Source organism: Canis aureus, chromosome 34, assembly GCF_053574225.1.
Source record: "Canis aureus isolate CA01 chromosome 34, VMU_Caureus_v.1.0, whole genome shotgun sequence".
Classification (NCBI taxonomy): domain Eukaryota; kingdom Metazoa; phylum Chordata; class Mammalia; order Carnivora; family Canidae; genus Canis; species Canis aureus.
In genome coordinates, this window is record NC_135644.1 from 30,007,297 (window position 1) to 30,033,574 (window position 26,278).

Consider the following 26,278-nt stretch of genomic DNA (forward strand, 5'->3'; position numbering starts at 1 on the left):
CCACCGCCAGCCCACACACAGGCTATCTCTGGCACAAAGTCACTGTTTAATATGGCCTTAGTAACAGCAACAACAACGTACCGTAGAGGCCGTGCGGCACCACGGCTGTGAGAGTGTAGACGCTAGCTCCTGAGGTCACATCCTAGCTCCGCCACTTAACAGCAGGGTGAACTTGGTGACTTTGTCTTTCTGGGCTTCATGTTTTGGGTAATAACATGAGACTGACAGAGTAGACCTCAGAGGGTTGTTGTGAGGTTGTGGTGAGATCAGTGCTCATAAAGATACTTTGCCTTTATGTGAAAAATGAATCAAGATGGAGTAAATGGGAAAGATTTATTGAAGAGACTGCCCCAATAATCTAGGAAAGTGAAGAAAAGGACTTGGATCAGAGTGATGGGATTGGAAATAGAGAAATGTATTAACTTGATATGATTTGGGGAATGAAGACTAAAGATTAATTAATGTATGTGCTTTCCCTTATTCATGTTTTCCCTATCAAGCCCAACATATATTTTCTTCTGGGGTGGACAGTTCTTAACTGTGCCAGCTTTCATGGATCTCAGTTTCTACTGACTCACAGCAGCTACCACTTACAACCTCACTCTACGCAGCTCTCAATTCTCTATAGAGTGTCATCTTGTAAAAAGTTCTTGTGTGCGCACGTGCCCATGTTTGTATATATATCTATGTGCATGTATATTTAAGTATATGTATATATCTTATTTACATATATCAATCATTTCCCCAACCACATTATTATCTCTGAGAAGAGCATCACATGTTTCACTTTGTGAAATTGAATATCATCATCACATGAAATTAAAATTTACTTTGTAAAATTGAATTTCATCATCATGTTTTACTTTACAAAATTGGCCTAATTCGCATATAGCAAAAAAAAAAAAAAATCAGAACTTAAATATACCATTTAATCAGGGTTTGCAAGGTTTAAAAAATGTATAGCTGATCTTGGAGCTCAGTACATATTGGCTGACTTACTGATTTATTATTATTGATACAGGGAAATCTGGAAAATTACACAGCATACAGAAAATGTATCTACCATAAGATGGAATTAGAAACGAAAGTGATTATTTTTTTAGTTCTGGCAAAGGGAAAACTGAAACAAGAAAATGATTACTCAGTTTTCACAGTATTTCATTCTGTTTATTGTTTGTTTCAAATAACCCATCTCAGCACTTTAATTCTCCACTTTGTTTATACATATTCAAGTAGACTGATGACAAATCCTTTAATTCTTACAACTGAAACAAAGTCTAAAAGAGACTTCATAGAGATGGTGCAGGCACTGTGATTCTTGATAGGCTGGCACAATCACAAGTGACGAAGTCACTAATTAAAGGGAACAGGTATAAGGGGTTCAGTAGGCATTTTCTATTTATTCTTGTTATGAAATTTGCCAGTTATTCCTCATAGTTGTTTTGATTGAGGAAAAGTCTTCTTTAATTAGTTGGCTTGACTTGACCTCATTTTCACTTCACAGTGTAACTGGGGAGATTCATGTGATCTGGAAGGGGAATCTAGAGCTGGGGTCACATCCTGATATCGTAACATCTCAAGATAAAGATTCTCATACAGCAAGCTGCTGTGGCCTGTAAGTGTGTACCTGGGTTGCAAGAAATCACAGAGTCAGCCTGCCCAAACAATGCATCCAGTACTTGGTAATTTAGTTCTTAAAACAAAAATTATCATTTAATGGAAAAGAAAAAGCACTAGATTTAATATCGGAAAACTATTCTTGAAATAAACACAAACTGAAAGTAAAATTTGGAGTAAGTCACTTAGTCTTTTTTTTTACAAGATTTTATTTATTTGAGAGAGAGCACAAGAAGGTGAAGGGCAGAGGGAGAAACAGATGTCCTGCTGGGCAGGGAGCTGGATGTGGGGCTCAATCCCAGGACTCTAGGATCGTGATCTGAGCTGAAGGCAGATGCTTAACTGATTGAGCCACCCAGGTTGTCCAATAAGTCACTTAATCTTGAGAGTCCTCATAAAATTCATATGTAAAAGAAGAGAAATTGAGGTTGATAATAGCTAAATTTTCTTCCAGATTTCTAGGATTCAGATTGATCTCTTTAAATTTTTTTTTAATTTTTTTTTTTTAATTTTTATTTATTTATGATAGTCACAGAGAGAGAGAGAGAGGCAGAGACACAGGCAGAGGGAGAAGCAGGCTCCATGCACCGGGAGCCTGACGTGGGAATCGATCCCGGGTCTCCAGGATCGTGCCCTGGGCCAAAGGCAGGCGCCAAACCGCTGCGCCACCCAGGGATCCCTTTTTTTTTAATTTTTATTTTTTTATTTATGATAGTCACAGAGAGCGAGAGAGAGGCAGAGACACAGGCAGAGGGAGAAGCAGGCTCCAAGCACCGGGAGCCCGACGTGGGATCTGATCCCGGGTCTCCAGGATCCCGCCCTGGGCCAAAGGCAGGCGCCAAACCGCTGCGCCACCCAGGGATCCCACAGATTGATCTCTTTATATGGGACATACAACCACTTTTAAGAATCAGTTTTTTAGATACGAATGATACATCTCTCTCCAAATTTTAATCAACATTAGGCAAGCTGACTTGACTTTAGCTGTATTAGAAGGACATGTTGTGTAGATATTATTCTCTGATCATGAGAAAGTATGAAAGAGATAACACTGTAAAACTTATGAGGCAATCAATGTGGGGTTTTTCCCCCTCAGATTTGGGAGTTTCCTAGTTTAGAAAGGTTGCAAATAGTATAAAAATCAGGGAGGGGCACACCTGGGTGGCTCAATGGTTGAGCATCTGCCTTTGGCTCAGGTCATGTTCGGGGGTCCCGGGATTGAGTCCCATATCGGGCTGCCTGTATGGAGTCTGCTTCTCCCTCTGACTGTGTCTCTGACTCTCTGTGTTTCTCATGAATAAATAAATAAAATCTTAAAAAAAAAATCAGGGAAATAACAAAACTACTCTTGTTCTCTCAGAGAATGAGGATTTTTCAGGAAATCAACATATATTCGAGTAATCTAAGTATCTTCTTTTCATATTGGCAAATATGAAATATGACTCAGACAAATCTGAGTCAAACTTACACTATGTCATATCCCACCAATTTGCTACTAAATTTTCCAGTTATCAGGTACTTTCCCTTTCAAAGTACTTATTATCCTTGGGCATCTTGAATCTGATCTTTTTGTTTTTCAAGGTTTTATGTATTTGAGAGACAGAGAGAAAGCAGCGGGAGGGGTGGAGGGAGAAGCAGGCTCCCCGTGGCGAGCCTGATACGGGCCTGGATCCCAGGACCCCAGGATCACAACCTGAGCCAAAGGCAGATGCTCAACCACTGAGCCACCCAGGTGCCCCATGATTTCTTTTCAACTTAGAAATGAATTTCCTGAAAGCCCGAAGTTCAAAATGGACCCTTTCATACCCACTCACTTTCTACAAGACCTAACACATTAATTCTGAAATAAATGTCTTTAAGGAAAGTGTCCCAACCCATCTTTATCTTTTTGCTTTGCCGAAGACCTACCAAATGACTTGGGAATTAGTGGTGGGAGGGAAGGGTACATGGGTACAAGGAAGGCGGAGGAAAAGAAGATAGAGCAGAAGAATAGATAGGGGTGCCATACTGGGTGTGGTTTGAAGTGGGGGGTCTGTTTTGAAATGGAGCTAAGGGAGTATGCATAGGAGCCGGCGTATGTGAGGCGGTAGGGTCACAGACACGGTCTTTTTACCTCCTCTCCCACTGTCCTCAGATCCAAGCACCCGTCCCCAGCAGTCAACACGCGTAGTGGAGACACCGCCAGTTCAGAGGCACCAATACTTTATGGTGTACATTCTACTACCTATCACTTTTTGCCTCTCAATGACTTTCTTTGTCTTGGAGCTTTCTGACCTTCAGAATTACCACACATCATAGCTACTGTATTTCTTGGTGTCAGGAGACTTGTTACTTGTCATTATTCCACATCTTATCAGGACTGCTGATATTGAAGAAATTCCCAATTCTCCTTTAGATCCTGATTGTGTTAAGGCAAACCTTCCATCTTCTGCCTAAATGACATGTATGGGTATAGCAGGCAAGAAATGAAAAACATAAAGCAGCCTACCGGATATTGCAAATCCTACGTAATATAAGGTGGTTCTGGTTAAGAAAATTAGTGTCTGGCTTTTCATATTTACAAAAAAAAAAGTATTGCTTTTTATATTAGTATAGATTGGTGCAAGCAGATAATTCATAAAAAAGAGCGGAAGTAATATGAGAAGCGGTCATACTTTTTCAGCTTTCAATGATCAATGATTTTAAAGTGTGATAAGTACTAGAGGTTTTGGAAGTATTTTCAGAGAATTTTAGGGGGGTATTAACTAAGACAAGAGTAGAATTAGTGGAATCTGTGCTTTCCTCATTGTACAGTTGACCCTATCAATAAATCTTGAATGTGAAAAAAACTGTATGTAGATGAGAACTTTGAGAACTAGATGGGAAAGGTCTGTGACTTACTAAACGATATTCGGGTCAGGTATTTTGCCTTCTACACTGGTGCGCTCCCGGGTCTGATGATCCGACTGCCTGTCCCATCCCAGGAACGGCTGCTGCTTCCAGCCGCAGAGCAGCTCCCACAGCTGCGGGTGCGGCCCTGGATTGGAGCCCGACGGTTCTCTCCGGGCCAGTAGACCACCGGGGGGCCCAGCTGCCCTGGGTCACGGCGTCGCCTGCCTCTTCCAGATGCCAGAGATACTTAAAGAGAAGGTGGATGGGGTCAGGGAAGGAAACCTGGTACCTCCGGAAGAGGCCCTGCAGTTACTCGCTGCCGCTCTCCGGCCGTCGAGGGTCTACCTCAGGACTGGGCCGAGGCATTTTATGTTTAAATGACATTTCCTTTGCAAATTGTGAAGTGGTCAAATGCGTTTCGAATGTAAGGCCCGGAATAAAGTGGAGAGGAAGAAATGGCCCCTCCCCTCTCCAGCATTTTTCTTCAGGCCCGGCTGGTGCCTCTTTGCAGAGGACATCCCGGCCACCAAGTGTGTGTCCAGCACCGTGCGGGCTCCGGCCTCGAGGAGCTCACAGCCCAGCCAGGGGCCACCGTTGGTACTGGGCGCAGTACCGTCCACTCATCACTTTGCATTTGACAGTTGAAGAGCAGCCTTCAAGGGCTGGTTTAAGAGGTACTTATCCTAACACTAATCCCTTCATGGGCAGAATTTTCTTTTCCTAGTTTTTAGTCAGCTAGAGACATTTTGTTCCTTGTCAAGAACCTGAGACATTTTTATCGGAAGCTATAAGTTTTGCTTCAGATAAATACCTTCCCTAGGGAGCCCATATAGAGCTCTAATGCTATCAATGGAAAACTATGATTCCCTTCCAAAAAACCATCTTACAGGCATCTTTTTTTTTTTTTTTTTGCTATAAAATGCTTAGTGAGATAAATGTGAAACATAAAACATCCATATTGATGTCACCTCCAGCACTCATTACAAATACCCATAAGACCCACTGTGAAGGAAAATAATACTCCTTTGAGTTTTTGATCTTTTAAAATAAATTGGTAGTAGTCAATATACGCTATAACATACTTTTAAAAAAAGTGAAGAAATAACCATGAAAATAGCTACATGTAGCATGTCACTTTGCTCACTTAGTCACAAACAAGGAGAGTGCAGTGCAAAGTTTATTTGTCCAGACATGATGCGCAAGCACAGCGAAGAGAAGTTCTGGTCTCTGTTTTGTTAGAACTGTAAGATGTCATTCTCGTGACATTTAAAGGTTCTTTAATAGAGAACACCAATCCTGGTTCAAATGCCTGCTAAAGGTGTGTTTCATCCAAAATTTGCTCTTCTTATCAAACCTGGATATCAGGACCACCCTCTCTGTGGAGAATTCCCGGCTTTCTACTTCTTTGCCTTTAGGAACAGCTGACTGACTTTCTATGCATTTCTACCTTGAAAACATCTCATGTTGCCTTAGTTGCTTTAGGAAAACAAGTCAACTCTTCTCTCCAAAGTTAACCCCTGCCCTTGGGATCTTGAACTCAGAATAGAGGAGGACTAGTCTTGGAGCAGAGGATGTGGGGTTGATGTTCAGTCCTGCCGATTTCTAGCCACATGACTTAGTTTCTTTGAACCTCAAAACCATTATTTAGAGAATAAGACAGTGATGACCACTCACTACAGTGTTCTGGTAAGGACACAGGAAAATGATGAACATAAAACTGGTACAAACTAGAAAGTGTTGAACAGAAATCCCTTAGTATCTTTAAGATTCTTTCAGTACCTGCAAGTATTTTTCTTAATTGTGCCTTCCTCTTTATTTTTAAATATCACCTACTTTTTCGAATCCTTCCTATCAGCTTACATTTTATCTTACCCCCACATGACAAAATAAAGGAATAGCAAATATAAGATAATCAATGTGATCATATTTACGCTTTAAGTTACTATGTGTTTTCTACTTGCTGGGCAACTTCTTAAAAGAGTTTTTTTTTTTTCCTCTACATATCTTCACAATCCAATTTTCTTCACATCTTATATTCTAGTATCTTGATTCTATCATCTGCAACTGCTCATGAAGCTTTTTATGAGCTTTCATTATTCTTTCTTCTCTGTAGCATTTGACACTGTTGACAATCACCATAACTTTCTAAGTTTTTGTGATATATACTTGCTCTTCTCTGACAGTCTTGACTTAGCATTCAGTTTCCCTTTTTTTCTCCCACCCCTAAATGTAGGTGCTACCTAAGGACATGCCTTCCTATTCTGCTCTCCCTATTTTCTTTCTTGGCAAACTCATTGATTCTCACATGCTCATTTAATTATAAATTCTGTAAAGCTAACTCTCAAATCTGTCACCTTCTCTATACTTTGCCTCAACATTGCAACACATTTCCAACTTCTTCAGGTATGTCTTTAACTTCCCATGACCTTAAAGAACCAGGAATTTCTTCTCTGTTCTCCAACTATGAAAAGAAATCTTATAGTTCCTAATGTCTTCTCTAGCAGGGTCAGGGAAATGATCAAGGAGCATGAGCTTTACATCAGTCCTAATCACTATCCAGATACATCTTTATAGAAATTGTGTGGGACACTTTGCCCTTGAACAATTTATTTATATTTCCTTATCTCAATTAAAGAATTGTAGAAGGCATGATAATTGGTCAAACCCCAGTAGCTTTGTTTGACTGGTTTAAAGTATAGAATATAAAATTAGCTGGCCAGTTAAATCCCAGAATTTAAATATAAACACGAAGAATTTGGCTGGCCAATTAGATAGAGAAAAAATAAAAAATTGGAATTGCATATTGCTGGACTATGAAGTAATTAAATGAATAGAAAAATGTAGTCAAACATTTGATAATGGAATGTTCATGAAGAAATATATTTTAGTATTTACACAGCATGATGGTGTAGAGAAGAGCTAAAAATTCTACACCAAAATTTTTATTTCAATTTTACCCTATTCGCAGTGTAAACCAGTGGCTAGTTAGATTATAAAAGCTAAGGATTTTTAATTCATCAGGTTTGAATTTTTGCAGATGTAGTAAGACTGTTAATTTGGATTTAGTTTTAAGGATAATTTAAAAAATCTACAAGTACAAAATAAAATAAAATAAAATAAAAACTTAATAAAATTTAAAAAGATCTACAATTACCTTTTAAACGATACTTAAAAGCCCATTTTATTGATACTTAATACCCAAATTCTGAACAGTTGGATCTAAGTATTCCCTCCACATTATTTCACACCTTCAAAAGAATCATTCCTAGTATCTAGAATGTTATTGCTGAAATCAGTCAGCCTTATTTAAATAAGTGTCATAATTGCTTTCCTTTTTTAACTACATTTCTGGTTGACTAGAACAACAGTAAAACGATTGGTAGTCATGTACTTAAGATAGACATCACTAAGTGTGACAGTATAATCATAGCTTAAGATGTTGCACATTTATTGCAATAGTTACCATAGAGATTTAAATTTAGCTCTTTAATAAAAATTGCATGAATTCAAGTTCGAATGCATTAATTTTGGCTAGTAAGGTGCACGAGGTTTCCCAACTGAATGCATATAAATATAGAAACAACAGTTTTGGAATTATGTCCTAGAAATCTTTAAGGTATCAAATACTGGCATATAAAAATAATTGCTTCAATTTCATGAGTTTTTAGTGGATACTTCATTAATTCTGTCACTTGAACCCTAGTTCTGAAAAATACATATTTCATAATTTAGTTATATGTTATTCATGTAATTTTCAAGTGGGAAAACACAAGGTGGGGAGACCAGACATTCTAGCCTAAACTTATGTATGGCTCAAAGCACAAGGGAGACCCACGGGACTATAGATCTGAGAGCTTGGGATATTTGTGATCCTGTAGACTTGGAATGCAAGAATTCAGCTCACCATTTCATAGTTGCCTAAGGCATATTTTCTTTTTCGAGAAATAGAGAGTGCATAAGTGGGGGTAGGGGGATGAAGGGGTAGGACACAGGGAGAGGGAGAAAGAATCTTTTTTTTTTTTAACCTATTTACTTATGTTTAAATTCAATTCATTAACGTATAGTGTGTTATTAGTTTCAGAGGTAGAGGTCAGTGATTCATCAGTCTTATATAACACCCAGTGCTCATCACGTCACATTCCCTCCTTACTGTCCATCACCCAGTTACCCCATCCTCCCACTCCCCTCCCCTTCATCAGCCTTCATTGTTTTCTATGATTAAGAGAGAATCTTAAGCAGGCTTATGCCCAGCACTGACTCAGATCTCAGGACCCTGAGATCATGACCTAAGCTGAAATCAGGAGTAAAGATGCTTAATCCCCTGAGCCATCCAGGTACTTCAGGTTTTTTGTATTTACCCTATCCTGCATATGCTCTACCCTGAATGTTCCCTACTTAAATAAATACTTGGGCAACTGGATTCTCCTTGTCAATTGGTCTTAACTAAAATACTTCCTCAGAGGTCTTCCCTGAACACTCTAAGGTAATGCAGGGCTCTGCTCCTCATTTTATTTTATTCAATGTGCTTGTCTTTATCTGAAATTAGTGGGCTAATTTGCTTTACTCATTTATTGTCTACCATATACCTCTAGCATAAGGTTATAAAATTAAATTACTATTAGTACATTTTCTGAACTAAGTTTACAAGGTTTATTTGAATTTAATGTCAGATTTATTCCATTTAATCAAGCCAATATATATCAATGATCCTTAAAATTTCAATACTAGAAATGTTTTTTAGAAGTTATTTGGAAAATAAATATTTCAAAGTTAATTCACAGCAGCACATATTTAGACACAAAAAGAAAGCTAAATATTTCATCATCAGAATATTTTAGATGCCCTTCAAATATAAATCAGTAGGATAAGTGCTTGTTTCTCAGCACCATTTTCTATGAACAAGTACACTTAATGGGAGGTGTTAGTAAAATCTGGCCATAACAGAAGGTGTCAAACTTTTCTGTGCAATAATCTGAGCACATTAACATTCTTCATATAGCTGTTTTTATTGCCATAAATTTAAACAGTTAAGTTCTTTCATATTTAGGATCAGAAGGATCATAAATATTTTTATAGTAAATGTGGGTGTGTATGAGATATTTGTGTGTATTAGCAGAGAAGGATGAGAAAACACAGAGTTGGAGTGTGTTTCCCAACATTTCAGATATTTGTCTCTAATACAGATTGTTAGTTTCTTAATGTACTAAAACTCATGAAAAAAAGCCAGGTATACCTGGCCTATTGAATATATACATGGAAATTCTGCTGAGAATGTTTGAAATAAGCCTGTATTTGTTAAAGAATAACATTGTTAAAGATGTTTTTTTTATCAGAGTTGAGAAATCAATAATTTCTCCTTGGTGTACCTTTAATTCTATTAAGTAGTTTAATCCAAGAAGATAGAACAAAATTTAGAGTTATCTTTGAATAAAATATATTTCCAAAGTGTATTTCTGGATAAATCTTATAAAAATATGATTTATCTCTGCCTTATACATTTATGGAAATGTATTATTTATATCATGTTTATTCAATTTCTTCCTCTTTCTATACTTTTAATTCCTATCCATCTTCCAGGGTTTCATAATTCCCTAATTCTCTCAATTATTTGAGTCCCAACTCCTTCAGGATGTCTGCTGGTACCACACTCAGCACTCATTTGCAATACAGACCTATTATGCTATAAACTTTAAAAATTCATATATTTATTGTTACATTATATCCTTTACAATAATAACTACTAAAGACTCACATTCTAGGTCTTTATAAATATTTAATTATTTATACTCACATAGACTCACATACACATAAATTAGAAGGATAGATATATAAATGGATAGAATAAACAGTGGAGACAGAAGGGGATAGACTAGATGAGTATTGATAAATATAGTATATGTTTACATTTTCTTCAGAAACATGTGATAAGACTGTGAAAGATTGTGGAATAAAAAGCAGTAAATATTATTATTTCAAGAAGACATTAGATTGTAGTACTGAGTACAACTCAAAAATTATTTTTCCAAAAAAATCACTTTAAGAGATAAATACATGACTATAAAAAAGAGCCAGAGATTAATAACAACTTCTGACATACCTAAGCCTTCTACAATGCCTTGTATATCTAAAACTATGTCTCCATGTAGTAAGTTTGCAAGGCAAAGAATCATACTGATGACTATCCAATACAAGTTTTTTCTCATATCTGGTTTTATGAACCAGAAAGTTTAAATGAAGAGGTATAGTTATTATATCAAGATAACCAAGCCTTAGACTATTGGAACTTTATTTTTTTATTTTTTAAAATTTTTAAATTTATTTATGATAGGCACACAGTGAGAGAGAGAGAGAGGGGCAGAGACACAGGCAGAGGGAGAAGCAGACTCCATGCACCGGGAGCCCGATGTGGGATTCGATCCCGGGTCTCCAGGATCGCGCCCTGGACCAAAGGCAGGTGCCAAACCGCTGCGCCACCCGGGGATCCCACTATTAGAACTTTAAAAGCCAAATAAGTTCTGTCAAAGTTTGAGAACATTGTCCTAAAGTTTGATTAATATCTAATTTCCTGTTCACTTGATTTTTCTAAGTGACCATGTGAAATCAGGTATTTTGTAATCAAACATTCAAAATAAAATTCTAACACCTTTATTTTGGAAAAAATAGAGTCCTTTATAGAAACCTTAGTTGAATATCATTATATGGCTCCTATTGACCCAATCCTTAAACATATATAATAGATGTAACACAGTCTTTAGAAACAATGTCTTAGCTACCTCTTACCTAGAAATATTTTATTCTGTTTAGCGATTAAATAAAGAGATATGTTTAAACAATGGTTGAGGATACGGTGGTGGCCCAAATGCCAGAAGATTTAATCATAAGCACAGAAACTAAAAATTCAAGCTATTTGCGATGTGTTTAAGGTTTACCTTGCACCAAATAGGTAACCAGAGGGAAGGTTGCTGGACTGAATAATCATTAACATTGGTTTATATTCTTTAATGAGGCTATACATGAACATGATATCAATTTATGACCTCCTAGCCTTTTTAAAAAATTATCATTTATTTTTTTAAATCTTTTATTTTTATATGATTTCTACACCCAATGTGGGGCTCAAACTCAGAGCTCCCAGATCAAGAGTCTCATGCTCCACTGACTGAGCCAGGGAGGTGCCCCACATCCTCCAACCCTCTGCCCAGCCTTTTTCAAAAAAGAGGATATTAGGGTACAAACTTTCAGTTATAAGAGAAGTAAGTTCTGAGATTTAATGTACAGTATGGTGACCATAGTTAATAACATTGTATTATATACTTGAATTTTGATAAGAATTGATCTTAAGTGTTCTCATCACACACACAAAAGGCGACTATGTGAGATGATGGATATGTTAATTAGCTTGATAGTGGTATAATCATTTGACAATATATATATTTATCAAATCATCATGTTGTAAACTCCAAATATATACAAATTTTGTCAATTATATCTCAAGAAAGCTGGGCAGAAAAAGAGGCAAAGACATCTCTATATTAACGTTAAGAGAGTGCTTTATCATATTTAAAGAAAAGGGTTCCACAAAACCATAGCCACCAAAATTGTGAATAACACATGAACATGGTGAGATTAAGTTCACTTAACTGAAATATTTCTATTACAGTCCAGTTTCTATGACTAGCTAGCTAAACAGTCAAGTTTTATACACTGACATACAATCAACTCTGCTCAAATTTGCATGAATTAAATTTTAAAAGAGATGGAATTCTAACAGAAATAGACTTTTGTCTAAAATTATTTCTAACAAATTACTGTAACTGACATTTTTACTCATCAATATTTTAACTATGTGGGCATTTCTAGCAAGTTCTTTACTTTCTTTGCTTTCAAGAACCTGCATACTACAATCCTCCAAAAGTCTGCAAACTTCTTTGCCTCATTTACCATCCTCTTCTGCTCAGTAAGAACCTTTGCCTTTCATTTTTCCATTATTTATTATGTCAGCTCTCATTTCTTTTCCACTTCATTGCTTGTGCAATTTAGAAATAAATGGATTTCACATCATAAGACATTTCACTTGGTTATATCCTTCAGATAAATATACCACTGTTTTCATTGTGATTTGGAAGAAAAAGAAAATTGAGGCACTTAATTTTCTTATTCCAACCTACTGATTAAAATACTGGTTATTGATAAAATAGTTTATATTTTAAGGGCAATGATAATAATAAAATTAATATTTCCATAGTCTGATATAGCTTATTAAAAACTCCTTTAAGTCTCATTTATTCCACACACTGTCTTGAGAGGTAGATTGTTAGACTCCCATTAACAGGATATTTAAAATAACTGGGCTAACATACAGTGAGAATGTAAAGTACAGAGGTCTACAGTTGACTAGATACCATCCATTACATTTTCTCTATATATCTCTCTTGTTGGTGGGTACTTGCAAAGAGAGAGAGAGAGAGAGAGAGAATGTGTATGTGAATATTTTGACAGCTTTACTGAAGTATAATTAACATATATAGGCCTGCATAATTTAAGTTGCATATGTGACATCATCATCATATTGCATATGCACATATTGCAACATATGCAACATATGAGTATACCCCTTACCCCTCAAAGTTTTCATGTCTCCCCTCCTTCTACCTTTCCTCTCCCCTCCCAATACCTTGTTCCTAGATGACTTATTTGCTTCTTGTCTCTTATGGACTAGCTTTCATTTACAAAAATTCTATATGAATGGACTCTTACAATATGTAATCTATTTTGTCTGGCTTATTTGATTCAAAGAAATTCTCTCAAAATTCAAAATCTTGTCAGGTGTATCAAGAGTTCTTTAATTTTTCTGAGTAGTATTCCATGTATGGACAAACCATAGTTTATCCATTCACCTTTTAACGAACATTTGGATTGTTTCTGCCTTTTGACCGCTGCAAATAAAACTGCTATGAACATTAGTGTATGTCTCTTCTCTTCATATGGACATTTGCTTTTCTTTCCTTTGAGTAAATACCTAGGAGTTGCTTAAGAAATCTTGAGCAAAACTGGGCTCCTGGCCTCGGTGTCCATTGAAGATGAATGGATAAAGAGACTGTGGTCTCTGTATACAATGGAATATTCCTCAGCCATTAGACATGACAAATACCCACCATTTGCTTCGACGTGGATGGACCTGGAGGGTAATATGCTGAGTGAAATAAGTCAATTGGAAAAGGACAAACATTATATGGTCTCATTCATTTGGGGAATATAAAAAATAGTGAAAGGGAATAAAGGGGAAAGGAGAAAAAATGAGTGGGAAATATCAGAAAGGGAGACAGAACAAGAGAGACTCCTGTGGGAAACGAACTGGGGGGGGGGGTGGAAAAGGAGGTGGGTGGGGGGTGGGGGTGACTGGGTGATGGGCACTGAGGGGGGCACTTGACAGGATGAGCACTGGGTGTTATTCTATATGTTGGCAAATTGAACACCGATAAAAAATAAATTAAAAAAAAAAAAAAGAGGGCTCCTGGGTGGCTCAGAGAGTTGAGTGCCTTTGGCTAGGGTCATGATCTCCGGGTCCTGGGATAAAGCTCCTCATGAGTATCCCTGTTTAGTGGGGAGCTTGCTTCCCCCTCTTTCCTTCCACCTGCTTGTGTTTTCTCTCTCTGTCAAATAAATAAATTAAATCTTTAAAAAATAAAATAAAATAAAAGGGCAGCCCGAGTGGCACCGCGGTTTAGCACCGCCTTCAGCCCAGGGCCTGATCCTGGAGTCCCAGGATCGAGTCCCACGTCGGGCTCCCTGCATGGAGCCTGCTTCTCCCTCTACCTGTGTCTCTGTCTCTCTCTCACTCTCTCTCTCTCTGTGTCTCTCATGAATAAATAAAAATCTTAAAAATGAAAAAAAGAAAAAAAAAGAAAAAAAGAAAATTAAAAAAAGAGTAAAACTTTTCCAGAGTTATTGTTACCATTTACATTCCCACCTCCTTTGCACGTTCTTCAAAATTCTTTACCAATATGGTCCTTTTTAATTGTAGCCATTCTAATAGATGGGTTAGTGTGATTTCATTATGGGTTTCATTTCATTTCTCTAATAACAAATGATATTAACGATTTTCTCATGTGCTTACTTGCTATCTTTATGCCTGCCTTTGTGAAGTATCTGTTCAAATCTTTGAGCCATTTTTAATGGGTGGATTTTTATTCTTAGTATTGAGTTTTGAGAGCTTGTTTTGTTTTGTTTTTCTGGACACAAGTCCATTATCAGGTATATTATTTGTTGCCAGTTTCTTCCTGTCAGAAGCTTGTCATTTCAGTCTCTTGACAGAAGCTTTGAAGAGCAAAAACTTTTCATTTTGATGAATTCTAATTTGTCAATTTGTACTTTTTGGATTGCCTGTTCAGAAGTCAGAACAGTTTTTCTTTTATGTTTTCTTTTATAATTTTAAGTTTTATATTTTTTGTTCGTTGTCATAATTGTCAAGTTTATTGTCATAATGTTGTTCATAATATTACTTTATAACCCTTTAAATATCTGCAGAGTCCATAAGGGGGTTACCTTGCTCATTCTCAATATTGGCAATTGTGTCCTCACCCTATTTTTCCTATTTAGTTTGGCTAGAATATATCAGTTTTATTGATCTTCTCAAGGAAACAGCTTTTGATTTTATTGCTTTCATCTAAACTTTTAGGGAAGCCTGGGTGGCTCAGCGGTTTAGCGCCACCTTCATCCCAGGGCCTGATCCTGGAGTCCTGGGATCGAGTCCCACATTGGGCTCCCTAGATGGGGCCTGCTTCTCCCTCTGCCTGTGTCTCTGCCTCTCTGTGTCTATCATGAATAAATAAATAAATAAATAAATAAATAAATAAATAAATAAATAAAATCTTAAAAAAAAATAAAATAAAAAAATAAACTTTTACTCCTTTCTATTTCACAATTTACTCCAATCTTTATTTTTTCCTTTTTCTTATACATATTTGGGTTACTTTCCTTTTCTCTATTTTGTGAAGGTGGAAGCTGAAGTCATTAATCTTAGATATTATTTTTTTCTTTCTAATATAGATGTTTAGTGCTCTAAATTCCTCCTAAGTATTGCTTAGGGGTACCACAAACTTTAATATGCTGTGTTCTCATTTTCATTCAGTTAAAAAATATGATTAATTTCACTTTTGACTGTTTCTTTGATCCACAGGCTATTTAGAAATGTATTATATAGTTCCCATTGTTGATCTTTCTCCGTACCCCATGAATCACCCTGGGTGGAGAGCACAGGCACTATTGCTGGTCCTAAGTGAGCACTGGGCAATAAGCTTGCAATCTTGCTGATTTTTTTACCCTCATTTTTAGTTGTTTTCTCACACATATGCACTGATTAGTACTCAGTATTTCTTGAGTTCTCTCTGTGCAACCCTCTCTTCTCACATATTCTGTCCAGCTGCCTAGGGTCTTCCCAGACATTTGGCTTCATCTTCTCAACTCAGGAGTCCACCAAAATCTGCCAAGGTCCCCTTCTGTTGCTGACATCTAGACAATTTCTCAAGGCAGTAAACTGAGGCAAGCTTAAGGGCTCTCGTTTTTGTTTCCCATCTCTCAGACCATTGTCCTGCATGACCTGCTATCTAATGCTTTAAAACTCTTACTTCATATATTTTGTCCATTTTTTAATTGATTCAGGTCTGTGTGTGTGTAAATCTTGTACCTGTTGCATCAAGTCTAGATGACACTTGAGTGTTTTATTTCAACAATATGAGTATGGGTAAATATTTAAAGTCTAGGTTCCTAGGATGTCTGTAGTTATCTCAAAGGATGTTGCAGCTATCAAAAATGAAAGGTTCTTTTTTTTTTTTTTTACATTTAATTTCTTTTCTGAGCAGAGATGTTTTAAAACCACACCTTGACTAAAACTTAGAGCAGGAACATCTTATCTAAGTATTGCATATTCTTGTTTTAAAGGGATTTTCATGTGTATTCTCTCATTTGATTATTTATAGTCAAGGACAGATTATCAAGGTCAAGGTTGTTACTATCTGATGATTAAGAATGTTGTGACTTGCTCAAAGTTGCACAGCTTACAACCAATACAACAATAACAACTCTCATTTATGACACACTTTATGTGTGGTATGTAGGGTACTTAGCACTATTTATACAACCTCATTTAATCTACCTCAAAAACATATCAGGAAAGTACTACAACCTTCCTTTATCCAGGTATAAGCAAACAAAAGCTTAAAAGACATGCTACCTTATCCAAGTTTATACAGCCAGGAAGTGCTCAGCCAGGTTTTGAACTCAATCACCCGGCTCCCATTTTTGTAACCACTAGTCTACCTTTCAAAGAAGTGGGATACTCTTGTGACTGCCTTCTTGTTCTCTTTTTCCACGACCTCAACTGGTTCAACAATGGCAGATTATCTCATTTTAAAAGGAACAAAACATTATGCATTCTTGGGAATACTACTCCTGTGCTATTGCTCATAAAAGGCAAGGACTTTGGGTGATAATGCTGTTCGGGTGGTACTTACGTTGGCATCAGGAATATCATTTAAAGATAGATGACTCTTTTGATAGAGGTAAATTCATACCATACTAGGTTCATCTTGTCATCAACTATATGGATATTCATTTCTAGTCTGTCCTACCTAAAATTTCAATCCCTACCCATCTCCAACATCTATCATCATATTCCTCTTTCCTTCCTTATTTTTTCTCTTTAACAATTATCACTAATATTTTAATATATTTTACTTCTTTTGTTTATTGTTTGCCTCCACTAAAATATAAGTACCATAAGGACACACAGTTTTGTCTGTTTTGTTCACTAATGTATCCCCTACAACTAATGAATAAGAGCTCAACAAATATCGGTTAAATAAATTAACGTTTATGTTTAAACAGTATTCTTAGGATTTATGTTATTTTTAGTGTGATGTCATGGAGTGGAGAGCAATATATGAGAACAAGTTTTCAGAAGCATTAGGATCTACCTGTACACATTCACACCATTGTTAAATGTGTTATCATCTAGCATAAGAGGCTAAAGCCTGTAAGAGGAAGATAAGATCACTAGATGAGGCAACCATCTCAGAACCGTGGAGGAAAATCACATTTGCTTGTTAGCTCCTCCCTTCTTTCCTGATAATACTATCAGCTGTTAGGACTATCTTGTTATGAAGATATAAATCTTAGTGGGGGAAGTAGTGGTACAATAATAATATAGCCACTGGCCTCAGAATGCTACAGTTCAATTCTCAACTGCTCTACTTATAAGATTTATAAGTATTAGAAGTCACTATTGTTTTATACCAAAGATGTTTATCCTGAGAAGTCAAGGGTTTCTTCCACCCTTTGAAACTATATTCAGACTTGTTGCGTATAAGAGATAGGATGTATCTTTCTTGGGAGGTCTATAGTTTTCATTCCATTTTCAACATCTCTCAGTACTTACAGTAGTCGGGGCATCAAAGATCCAGTGATACTGTTATGTAAATAAATCCACACAAATTCATTCCTTTGATTTGCCTTGAACTCCTTAAGGCCAGCCAAAATCCTCATGTTTTGCAAGCCCTTAATATTTCTGTTTTTTACTTACCCTAAGCTAGAGCTACAAAACACTAACTTCGTTATTATTATATTCAGCTTTTCACAGTGGAGGTTAAGTGATTTGCCTATATTAACATGACAGAGACAAGAAAATCTCATACATATTTTTATAAAATAAATTATCACATTTTTACTGTCAATATTACCTATGTATCTCTCTCATAGAAATGTGGTTCTTTGGTAGCAAAAGTATCATGCCTTATTCATTTTTGTAGTCTCAATATCTGAAAAGTATAAAGCACATACTACATGCTCAATATATGTCCGTTATATAATGATTGACCTGGATATTAGTCTAGGGTTTTCTGATTTTAAACCCTCAACATATTATCATTTCATTAAGTCATATACCTTTTCATGAAATTATTCTACAGAGAGAGTCTCATTCTTTTCCTAATATACTGTTCTAGCATTTTCTCTTATTCAATATCTTCCTTAGCTAGAGTACTATTAACACATTTACATCCACATCATAAAAAGAAAAGTAAAACATGAATCAAGAGTATAATAGAAAGCAAAATATATGTTTTGTTTTTTTCTGAAAGCATATGGAAACTAAAGACAGTGATACATTTTAAAATATTCAAAACAGTCACTTTTTACAGTAGTCTCCCCTTATCCATGGGTGATATGTTCCAAGCCCCTAGTGGATGCCTGAAACCAAAGATGGTATCAAATCCTACATATACTATGTTTTTTTTTCTATAGATACATACCTATGGTAAAGTTTAATTTGTAAATTAAGCACAGTGAGGGATTACCAGTGATCACTAATAATAAAATAGAACAATTATAAGAATTTACTATAATAAAATTTATGTGAATGTTGTCTGTTTCTCTGGAAATACCTTATTGCACTGTACTCACCCTTCTTGTGATGATATGAGATGGTAAAGTGTCTACATAATGAGATGAAGTGAGGTGAATGATGCAGGCACTGTGACACAGCATTAGGCTACTACTGTTGACCTTCTGAAAATACATCAGAAGGAAGATCATCTGCTTCTGCACTACAGTTGGCCATAGGTAACTGAAACCATGGAAAGTGAAACCACAGATAAGGGGGTGTTACTGTGCTTTATTTCTTCGTAATGTCAAATAACCAATCACAACTAATCTCCTGTGCCATTTTCTAGGGGTCTGGTCATTCTTATGGCCACCAGTTGCATTTCACTCTGTCCATCTAGTATCTGCTTCACCTACCATATTCCCAAATCTTCTTTTTTGGTGCATTTATGTATCTGCTGCATTTCTCATGTTCTCCTGGTTTTTCATATTATTCCACTAAGCCGCTCCCTAACAACCTTTCAATTAGTTAAAGAGCATCCATCCAATATGGGAACTATGTGATGAAAGTTAAGGGAATCCATTGGCAGAGAATCAAGCTTAATAGGTGAGAAAAAACAGGTGAATAGAAATCTTAGGAAGAAAAGGTGAGCAATAGGATCACAGATAATAGCAATATTGTTATATTGATATTTTTTTATTATGTAATCCCAGCAAAACATCCAAGGAACATTGGTTAGTGAATGGGTAAATACTCTCATTGCTACATCTTAGGGTAACTGCAAATTTTCTTTTTAGCTTTTCAATGGACTACCTTCCTTTAGCCCTTCTCCCTTCCTTTCCTCTTTCCTCCCTCCCTTCCTTCTTTCCTTCCTTTCATTTCTTTGTTTTTATTTTTTTAACTGTCATCTCTTATTTTCTGCACTATGAGAACTACTACACCCAATGAAAAGTTTGGGTCCCCAAATATACTTAAATTTGTGCAGATATATGATGTGCGTGGTGTCAAGAATACATTTCTGAGTATGGTACTTAATCTTATGGGGCAAGTTCTAAACTGACCATAAGTACATAAGCCAATATGGAAAGAATAAAATTCCATTAGCTAATGATGTTCTGAAACATTTGTCTGTAGGAAGCTTTATAGGCAAAAAATGGCATAATAAGACCATTCTAGTGGTTCTAAAATAATTCAGATTATCTGAGATCCACTATATCCCACATTATATAAATTCAAAGTAATTCTTATTCTCAAATTTTGACTTTTCTTACACATCATATATTTATATTTTATTAGTGAAAAACAAATGACTTTCTAAATGAGAAATTAAAAGTCTTAACTCTTGAACTTCATGGATAAATATATCTAAACTTTAATAATTTCATTGCATAATTTTGGCAAAATTAATATAGTATTTTGAATATTTTATGTTAAATTCTAGGAAGGAAGAAAGAAAACAGTATTATTAACTTAATTCATTTAAAAATAATAATACATGTGGTTTGAAGAACAAACCACTATTCTAGCTCTTATCATTTGTTAGCATGAAGGCACATTTATGTGTCTGTTTTTTAAATTTCCATATACAACAAAATATAAAAATTATTCATATGCTCTCCAATATCATATGCATGAAGGATTCATCCTTAATTTTCACTTGCTTGGAAGGCCATTTAATAAGTGAATTTGCATTATTCAAACTGATTCATCAAACAATAATGTCTATAGTTGTGAAATCAGTCATGCTACTTGCAGAATTATCCAGAGTTCCTTTGACCACAGGTTATTCTTAAAGGTATTTGAGAATAACCCAGACAGCACTTGCAAATTCAGGTAACATAATTACTTCCAAGTTTCAGTTTGAAAACACAAAGTGATTTTACAGGGTAATGCTTTATTTAAAAAATAAAGCCCTTCTTTATTTCAAAAACTGAAAGCCCCTAAAGTCTTTGTACGATGAATAAAAGAATTATTTTTGAAAACTTTAAAGATAGCTATAATTTCCCATTTAACAGTAAATATTGCATGCAAAAAGACTAGCAAAGCTTCTGAATAAGTATTAAAATGACCAACTGATCAATAATTTGCATCACTTCACAAAAAAATAAAAAAGATTTGACAGTAAATTATTGGTTCTATATGTGCATGCTACAGCATAGTGTGTTCAGAGTAAAAAAAAATAAAGTAAAATGCAATTACCCTAAAAGACATTTCAAGATTCTCTCCACCCCAGATATCCATTCCTGCATCGTAAGTTCCTATCTCTTCAAAGTAGTTTCTGTCAATAGAAAATAGGCCACCAGCCATAGTAGGGGTCCTAGTTGAAAAAAAAACAAAAAGAAAAGAATATCTTTTGAAAACAATGTGTGGAGTTTAATGAGACTGTAGCAAATAGTTTTGAGACATTTTAAATTAAAAAAAAAATAGTACTCAAAAATCTCAAACTAGCAACATAAAGCCAAGGTGTCAGAGGTTTAAAAATTATAAGTAGCATTTTATTTCACATTTGCTGTAAAACTAAATTTAGATTAGTCTATATCTTTCTTATAGGTGATCAAAGAGATAAGGAACACTGGCCCCCTAAGAGGGGGGCATCTCTATTCTTCTGCAAGGCAGAGTGAAGAGAAGTGAGTGCTCTTAGCTCTACCCTTAAAGAGATTAACTAACTGGTCAGGAAGCTAGCAGTTGTGATCTTTTGTCACCTAATTATAAATCATTTTAATGTGAATTCTAGAAACCTGTGGAAATGGTTTCTCTATGTAAAGATCTATAGTCTATTTAAATATGAAAACTATTAAACACTGTAAAATGTTTATAGGCAATAAGTATCTAATGATAGTTACATTAAGTATTTTTTTGAGGTAAGAGCTTTACATATAATGGTTTATTCTCCTTACCCAAGTAAAACGATAGAGTTAATTATACGACCCTATGGATAAACATAAATCCCGTATCTATTTCGCACAGATTCTAAAAGTTCTTCCCAGGAATAAATGCCGTTTGATTCTCACAATCAAATTTCACATTGATTTGAAATTTCTCTATAAGAACACGAAGTTAGATGTTAAATTTTTGAAAGATTACTTATTAACTCATTTTAAAAGATTAATTAAAGTCAGTGGTTAATGTATGAACTATGCATGTCTTCTTATACAAGTAGTAGGCGTTGAAACTAAAAAGAAAAATTCCGGTTTTTCACAAATGGATCTATGTATACTGACAATTATTATCGTTTAATGTTAATTGTTGAGTAGAGGTTTTAAACCTTCCTAGCACATTAGAGACACTTGAAGCACTTTTAAAAAACACATTTCCATGCTTGGGTATCACTCTCCACAGATTCATATTTAATTGGCGTGGGGTGGGGCCAGACCTTTGGTAGTGTGTAAAGTCCCCTGGTGATTCTAATGTGCTACTAAAGAAGAAAAACCTGTCTAGGGAATTTGAAATGCTCATCCAGAGTCTGAGGTTGTGAAAACAAAACGAAAAACAAATGTTGCTTTTCTCGAGATTATATGCTCCTCTGCCACGGGATATGCTCATGTCCTCTAATTGAACAATGTAGTTTATTGAAAAACCACCAAATATTATTGTACTTGGATATCGACCACATTGCAAAGTTCTCTGTTTCTCCCGGTGCTCTCACTGGTTTATATGCAAGCAATGAACTGTCCATCAGCTGGAGGAGCAGAGCCTCCTTAGTCTCAGAACTATTTTATTGCTTCTGGCCTTGCTGCATTGCTATCAGGAACAGTATCATTGACCTTCTGAGTTATAATGAGAAACACTAACAGAGCTAAACAGATGGTAATTATGGAGTAGCCCCGACCCTCACCTGATTGGGGTTTTGGAACTCTGTGGCAATAACTATACAAGGTGTAATAGTGCTGGGTAGTCTATTTAATGAAACTAGGAACAAAAATTGCTGCGATTATCTTATCATAATGCAAGCAAGTGCCTCAGAATGTTAAGTGATGCATTTTTAATGATCAGTTCAGAGTGCTTACCACTTACCTATTTACTAATAAAGCACTGATGCACTTAGCTTAAATACATGCATTGAAGTTCATCTTACAGTTGGTCATAATTTGTATAAATTTGTGAGAAATGTATAATAAATGACTAAAATAATTTATATATTTAAACATAAGAATGACTCAAAAGTTTCAGTTATGCTTAAAAAGTAACAAAAATAAGAACATAAAATCACAATTCCTCAAAAAAAAATCTTGTATTTTCTGAAGACAGATGCTCCTAGAGAGGTTTTTTTTTGTATTTGCACTGTCAGCTCTCTCAAACAGTCCGAGCCTGTGCCTTATGTAATATCTACAGCCATAGCCAAGGTTATGCAACATGTTCTATTCTAAGTTAACTGTTCTGTACTGTCCCTAATGAATTATCTGCATAGGCCTGTGTGGACCTTGAGTGCTCAGGGTGCTTAGAAAATTAAAAACCTATATATGGCTTGAAATTATTAACCAATTCAATACCTTTTGTGGGGGAGGGGAGAATAATCAGCCCAGTGGCTGTGCATATTACCTACCACGCATGCAGTAGGTGAAGGTGAACTGAGTTAGCAGAAGTAAAGCCCTTAGCAGGGCTCCCAGCACATAACAAAGAGTTAATAAGGTCACGTGGTGTATCTTTCTTTGTCATCCTCATTGCCAATAATCATTCATAGGTCTTGAGTGTCCTTCTCTTAATTTTGACTTCCCAGGGCAGCCCCGGGGGCTCAGCGGTTCAGCGCCGCCTTCGGCCCAGGGCGTGACCCTGGAGACCCGGGATCAAGTCCCGCCTCGGGCTCCCCGGATGGAGCCTGCTTCTCCCTCTGCCTGTGTCTCTGCCTCTCTCTCTCTCCTCTCTGTGTATTCTCATGAATAAATAAATAAAATCTTAAAAAAAATTTTTTTTTGACTTCCCATACACATCCTCAGTTTGGATTTTAAAATCACTTGAATCTCCTTCAGGTCCAAGAAGTTGAATCTGAAATGTGCCTCTCTGAACACAATTTTCTCTTTTTTACCCCCTCCTGTTTCAGTCCTACGATGGTCACTTTTTTATCCTACATTGGTGTTTAGGGTTCCTTAGCTATTCCTTATTCTCACATAACAACCTCTTTCAGAAATTGTTCCTTTCCTTCCTCTTACTCTCTCCAAGGTTCCGCCATGTCAGTGAAAAAAAACACAAAAAACAAAAAAACCATTTAGCATTCTAAGTTCTCTGTCCTTTCCTTATCTGATTCTTTTCGTAGCTATCAGTGTCTGGGTAAGCCTACGGGTGCATTATCCACTGTGCTCCCAGGATCCAGAGAGTCATTGAAACAGTAACAAGATGAGGTCAACTAGTAATACTTCAAGTCCCAGTACTCTCTGCTTAGCCTACAAACAGCTACCAATCCTTTTATCTGTGTTAATTTGTTCACCTGTCTCATTTTTTTTGACTGACCCTTATCTAAAAGTATTGGGCTCTTCTCAAAACACTGGAGATTAAGGCAATGCATAAAATCACAGTTTCCTCAGTCATGAAATCAAAACTCCCGGTCTCTACCTCAGTATGTGTATGTCCCTTCTGACCTCTTTTCCTCCAGCCTCAAAGGAAAGAATAGCTCCTTTCTTCATTGTGACCTAACATGCACTCTATTGCCCTCAGCCAGCTCTTTTCTGACTACTCTTTCAGCCACTTGCTCATTGACTATTACATTTATGTATTATACCTTTGATTTCTAGATCATCCTCTTGAATTTATGGTACTGCTCAATCAAGTTCTGTCCTAAACCCAAATAGTTCTTCACTCCATCCTACTACTCACTGAAATGAGGGATATTTACTTTCTATTCTCTTCACTGGTAACCTTATTGAAAAGATAAAGTTTCTATAAACTCCCTCAACTCCTCTTGACCTTCTAGCTGGAATCTGGATCCTGCTCCCACCTCTAGAATAACTTCTTGCTAAAAGGGCCTTGTTGATTCTGAACTCCAATAGGTTTTCCTTAAAATGTCTTCCTTTGGAAGCATTTGAAAACAATTCAGTCTCTCTGCTTAAAACACTTTTCACCTCTGATTCCAATTGCATTTTTCCCGAGAGGCTTCCTGTTCATCTTATGGTTCTTCTTCTTCTTTCTTCCTCCTCTTCTTCTTCTTCCTCCTCTTCTTCTTCTTCTTCTTCTTCTTCTTCTTCTTCTTCTTTTCTAAGATTTTAATTTATTTATTCATGAGAGACAGAGAGACAGAGAGCGGCAGAGACAGGCAGGCTCCATGCAGGGAGCCCTACATGGGACTCCATCCTGGGTCTCCAGGATCACACCCTGGGCCAAAGGCAGGCACTTAACCGCTGAGCCACCCGGGCATCCCTCTTATGACTCTTCTTGATCTCCCTTCCTCCTCTTTCCCTTGCTGGCAGTCTCAAGTTCCTAACTGCATATTTGTAACATGAGTATAATATACAATTACAATAGTGTCTTGCACCTGTGAGCACTTAATAATTTTTCTTTGTCCCATTATGTCAGGGGAACTTTCCTCTCCCTATACTCCTTACCTGTATAGCCTCCTTCATTATATGCCTGTAATTGTCCTCTCTGTGAGACAGAGTCCTAGTCTGTGCTTTTTTTTTCATTGTTTTTTTTCTACATTGTTTGTGTTTATCTAATTGCTTTCTATATGTCTTCTTAAAACAATCCCTTTGACCCTGCTAGGGGTGTACAACTTAGCACTGAGGATGTGCTACCCGCTTCCACATATGCTTCTCCTTCAATGTCCTCTATTTCCTTCCAGAATCTCAATATGAAATGATAAAACCCCATTTAGCAACTTTTGGATAGCTTTGTTGGTAAAGCTCTGTCTGACCACTGGCTCAGGTTATGATCTCTCAAGGTTGTGAGATTAAGCCCTGTGCCTGGTTCCATCCTGAGCATGGAGCCTACTTAAGATTCTCTCTTTCTCTCTCTGCCTCCATCCTCCCCTCACCCCCCCCCCACATGCATACTTTCTCTCTCTCTTAAAAAGAAAGTAGGAAGGAAAGAAAGAAGAAAAGAAATTCCAGCTCCTTATTGTGGCATCAGTAATGTGGTGCCACCCAAAGAGCACTTCCATTCCTTTTAACTCTTTCCCTGTATTCAGTGTGTAACTGTTAATAATAACTTTACCAGCCTGGTAAACGTGTCCACATCCTCCCCCTCCCTGCCCCCTCCCTGCAATCTGGATATAATCATCCCCTTCTGCTTCCTTCAGCAGCCCTCAGTCTCTTTCTCTCTCAAGGCACTTTGTTACTTCTTGTTGAGTATAACGCTTATTTCTGCATATATTTTACCACCTATATATACATATAGCTAATATGTTGGTTTAATATTATTAGACTATTAATAGACAATTGTTAAATAAGTGAAATAAACAAATAAGCATGTATCCCCATGGCCACA

General features: G+C 36.4%; 1 protein-coding gene across 5 annotated transcripts in view; it reads right to left on the reverse strand.

The window, feature by feature from the left end:
• The window catches only part of GALNT13 (polypeptide N-acetylgalactosaminyltransferase 13), a 537,911-nt gene that overhangs the window by 158,980 nt on the left and 352,653 nt on the right, over positions 1–26,278 (reverse strand). For all 5 annotated transcript variants that reach the window (XM_077883057.1, XM_077883055.1, XM_077883056.1 and 2 more), the window contains one exon: positions 21,065–21,182. In XM_077883057.1, the coding sequence (XP_077739183.1) occupies positions 21,065–21,182 (118 nt within the window). The remainder of the gene's footprint in view (positions 1–21,064; positions 21,183–26,278) is intronic.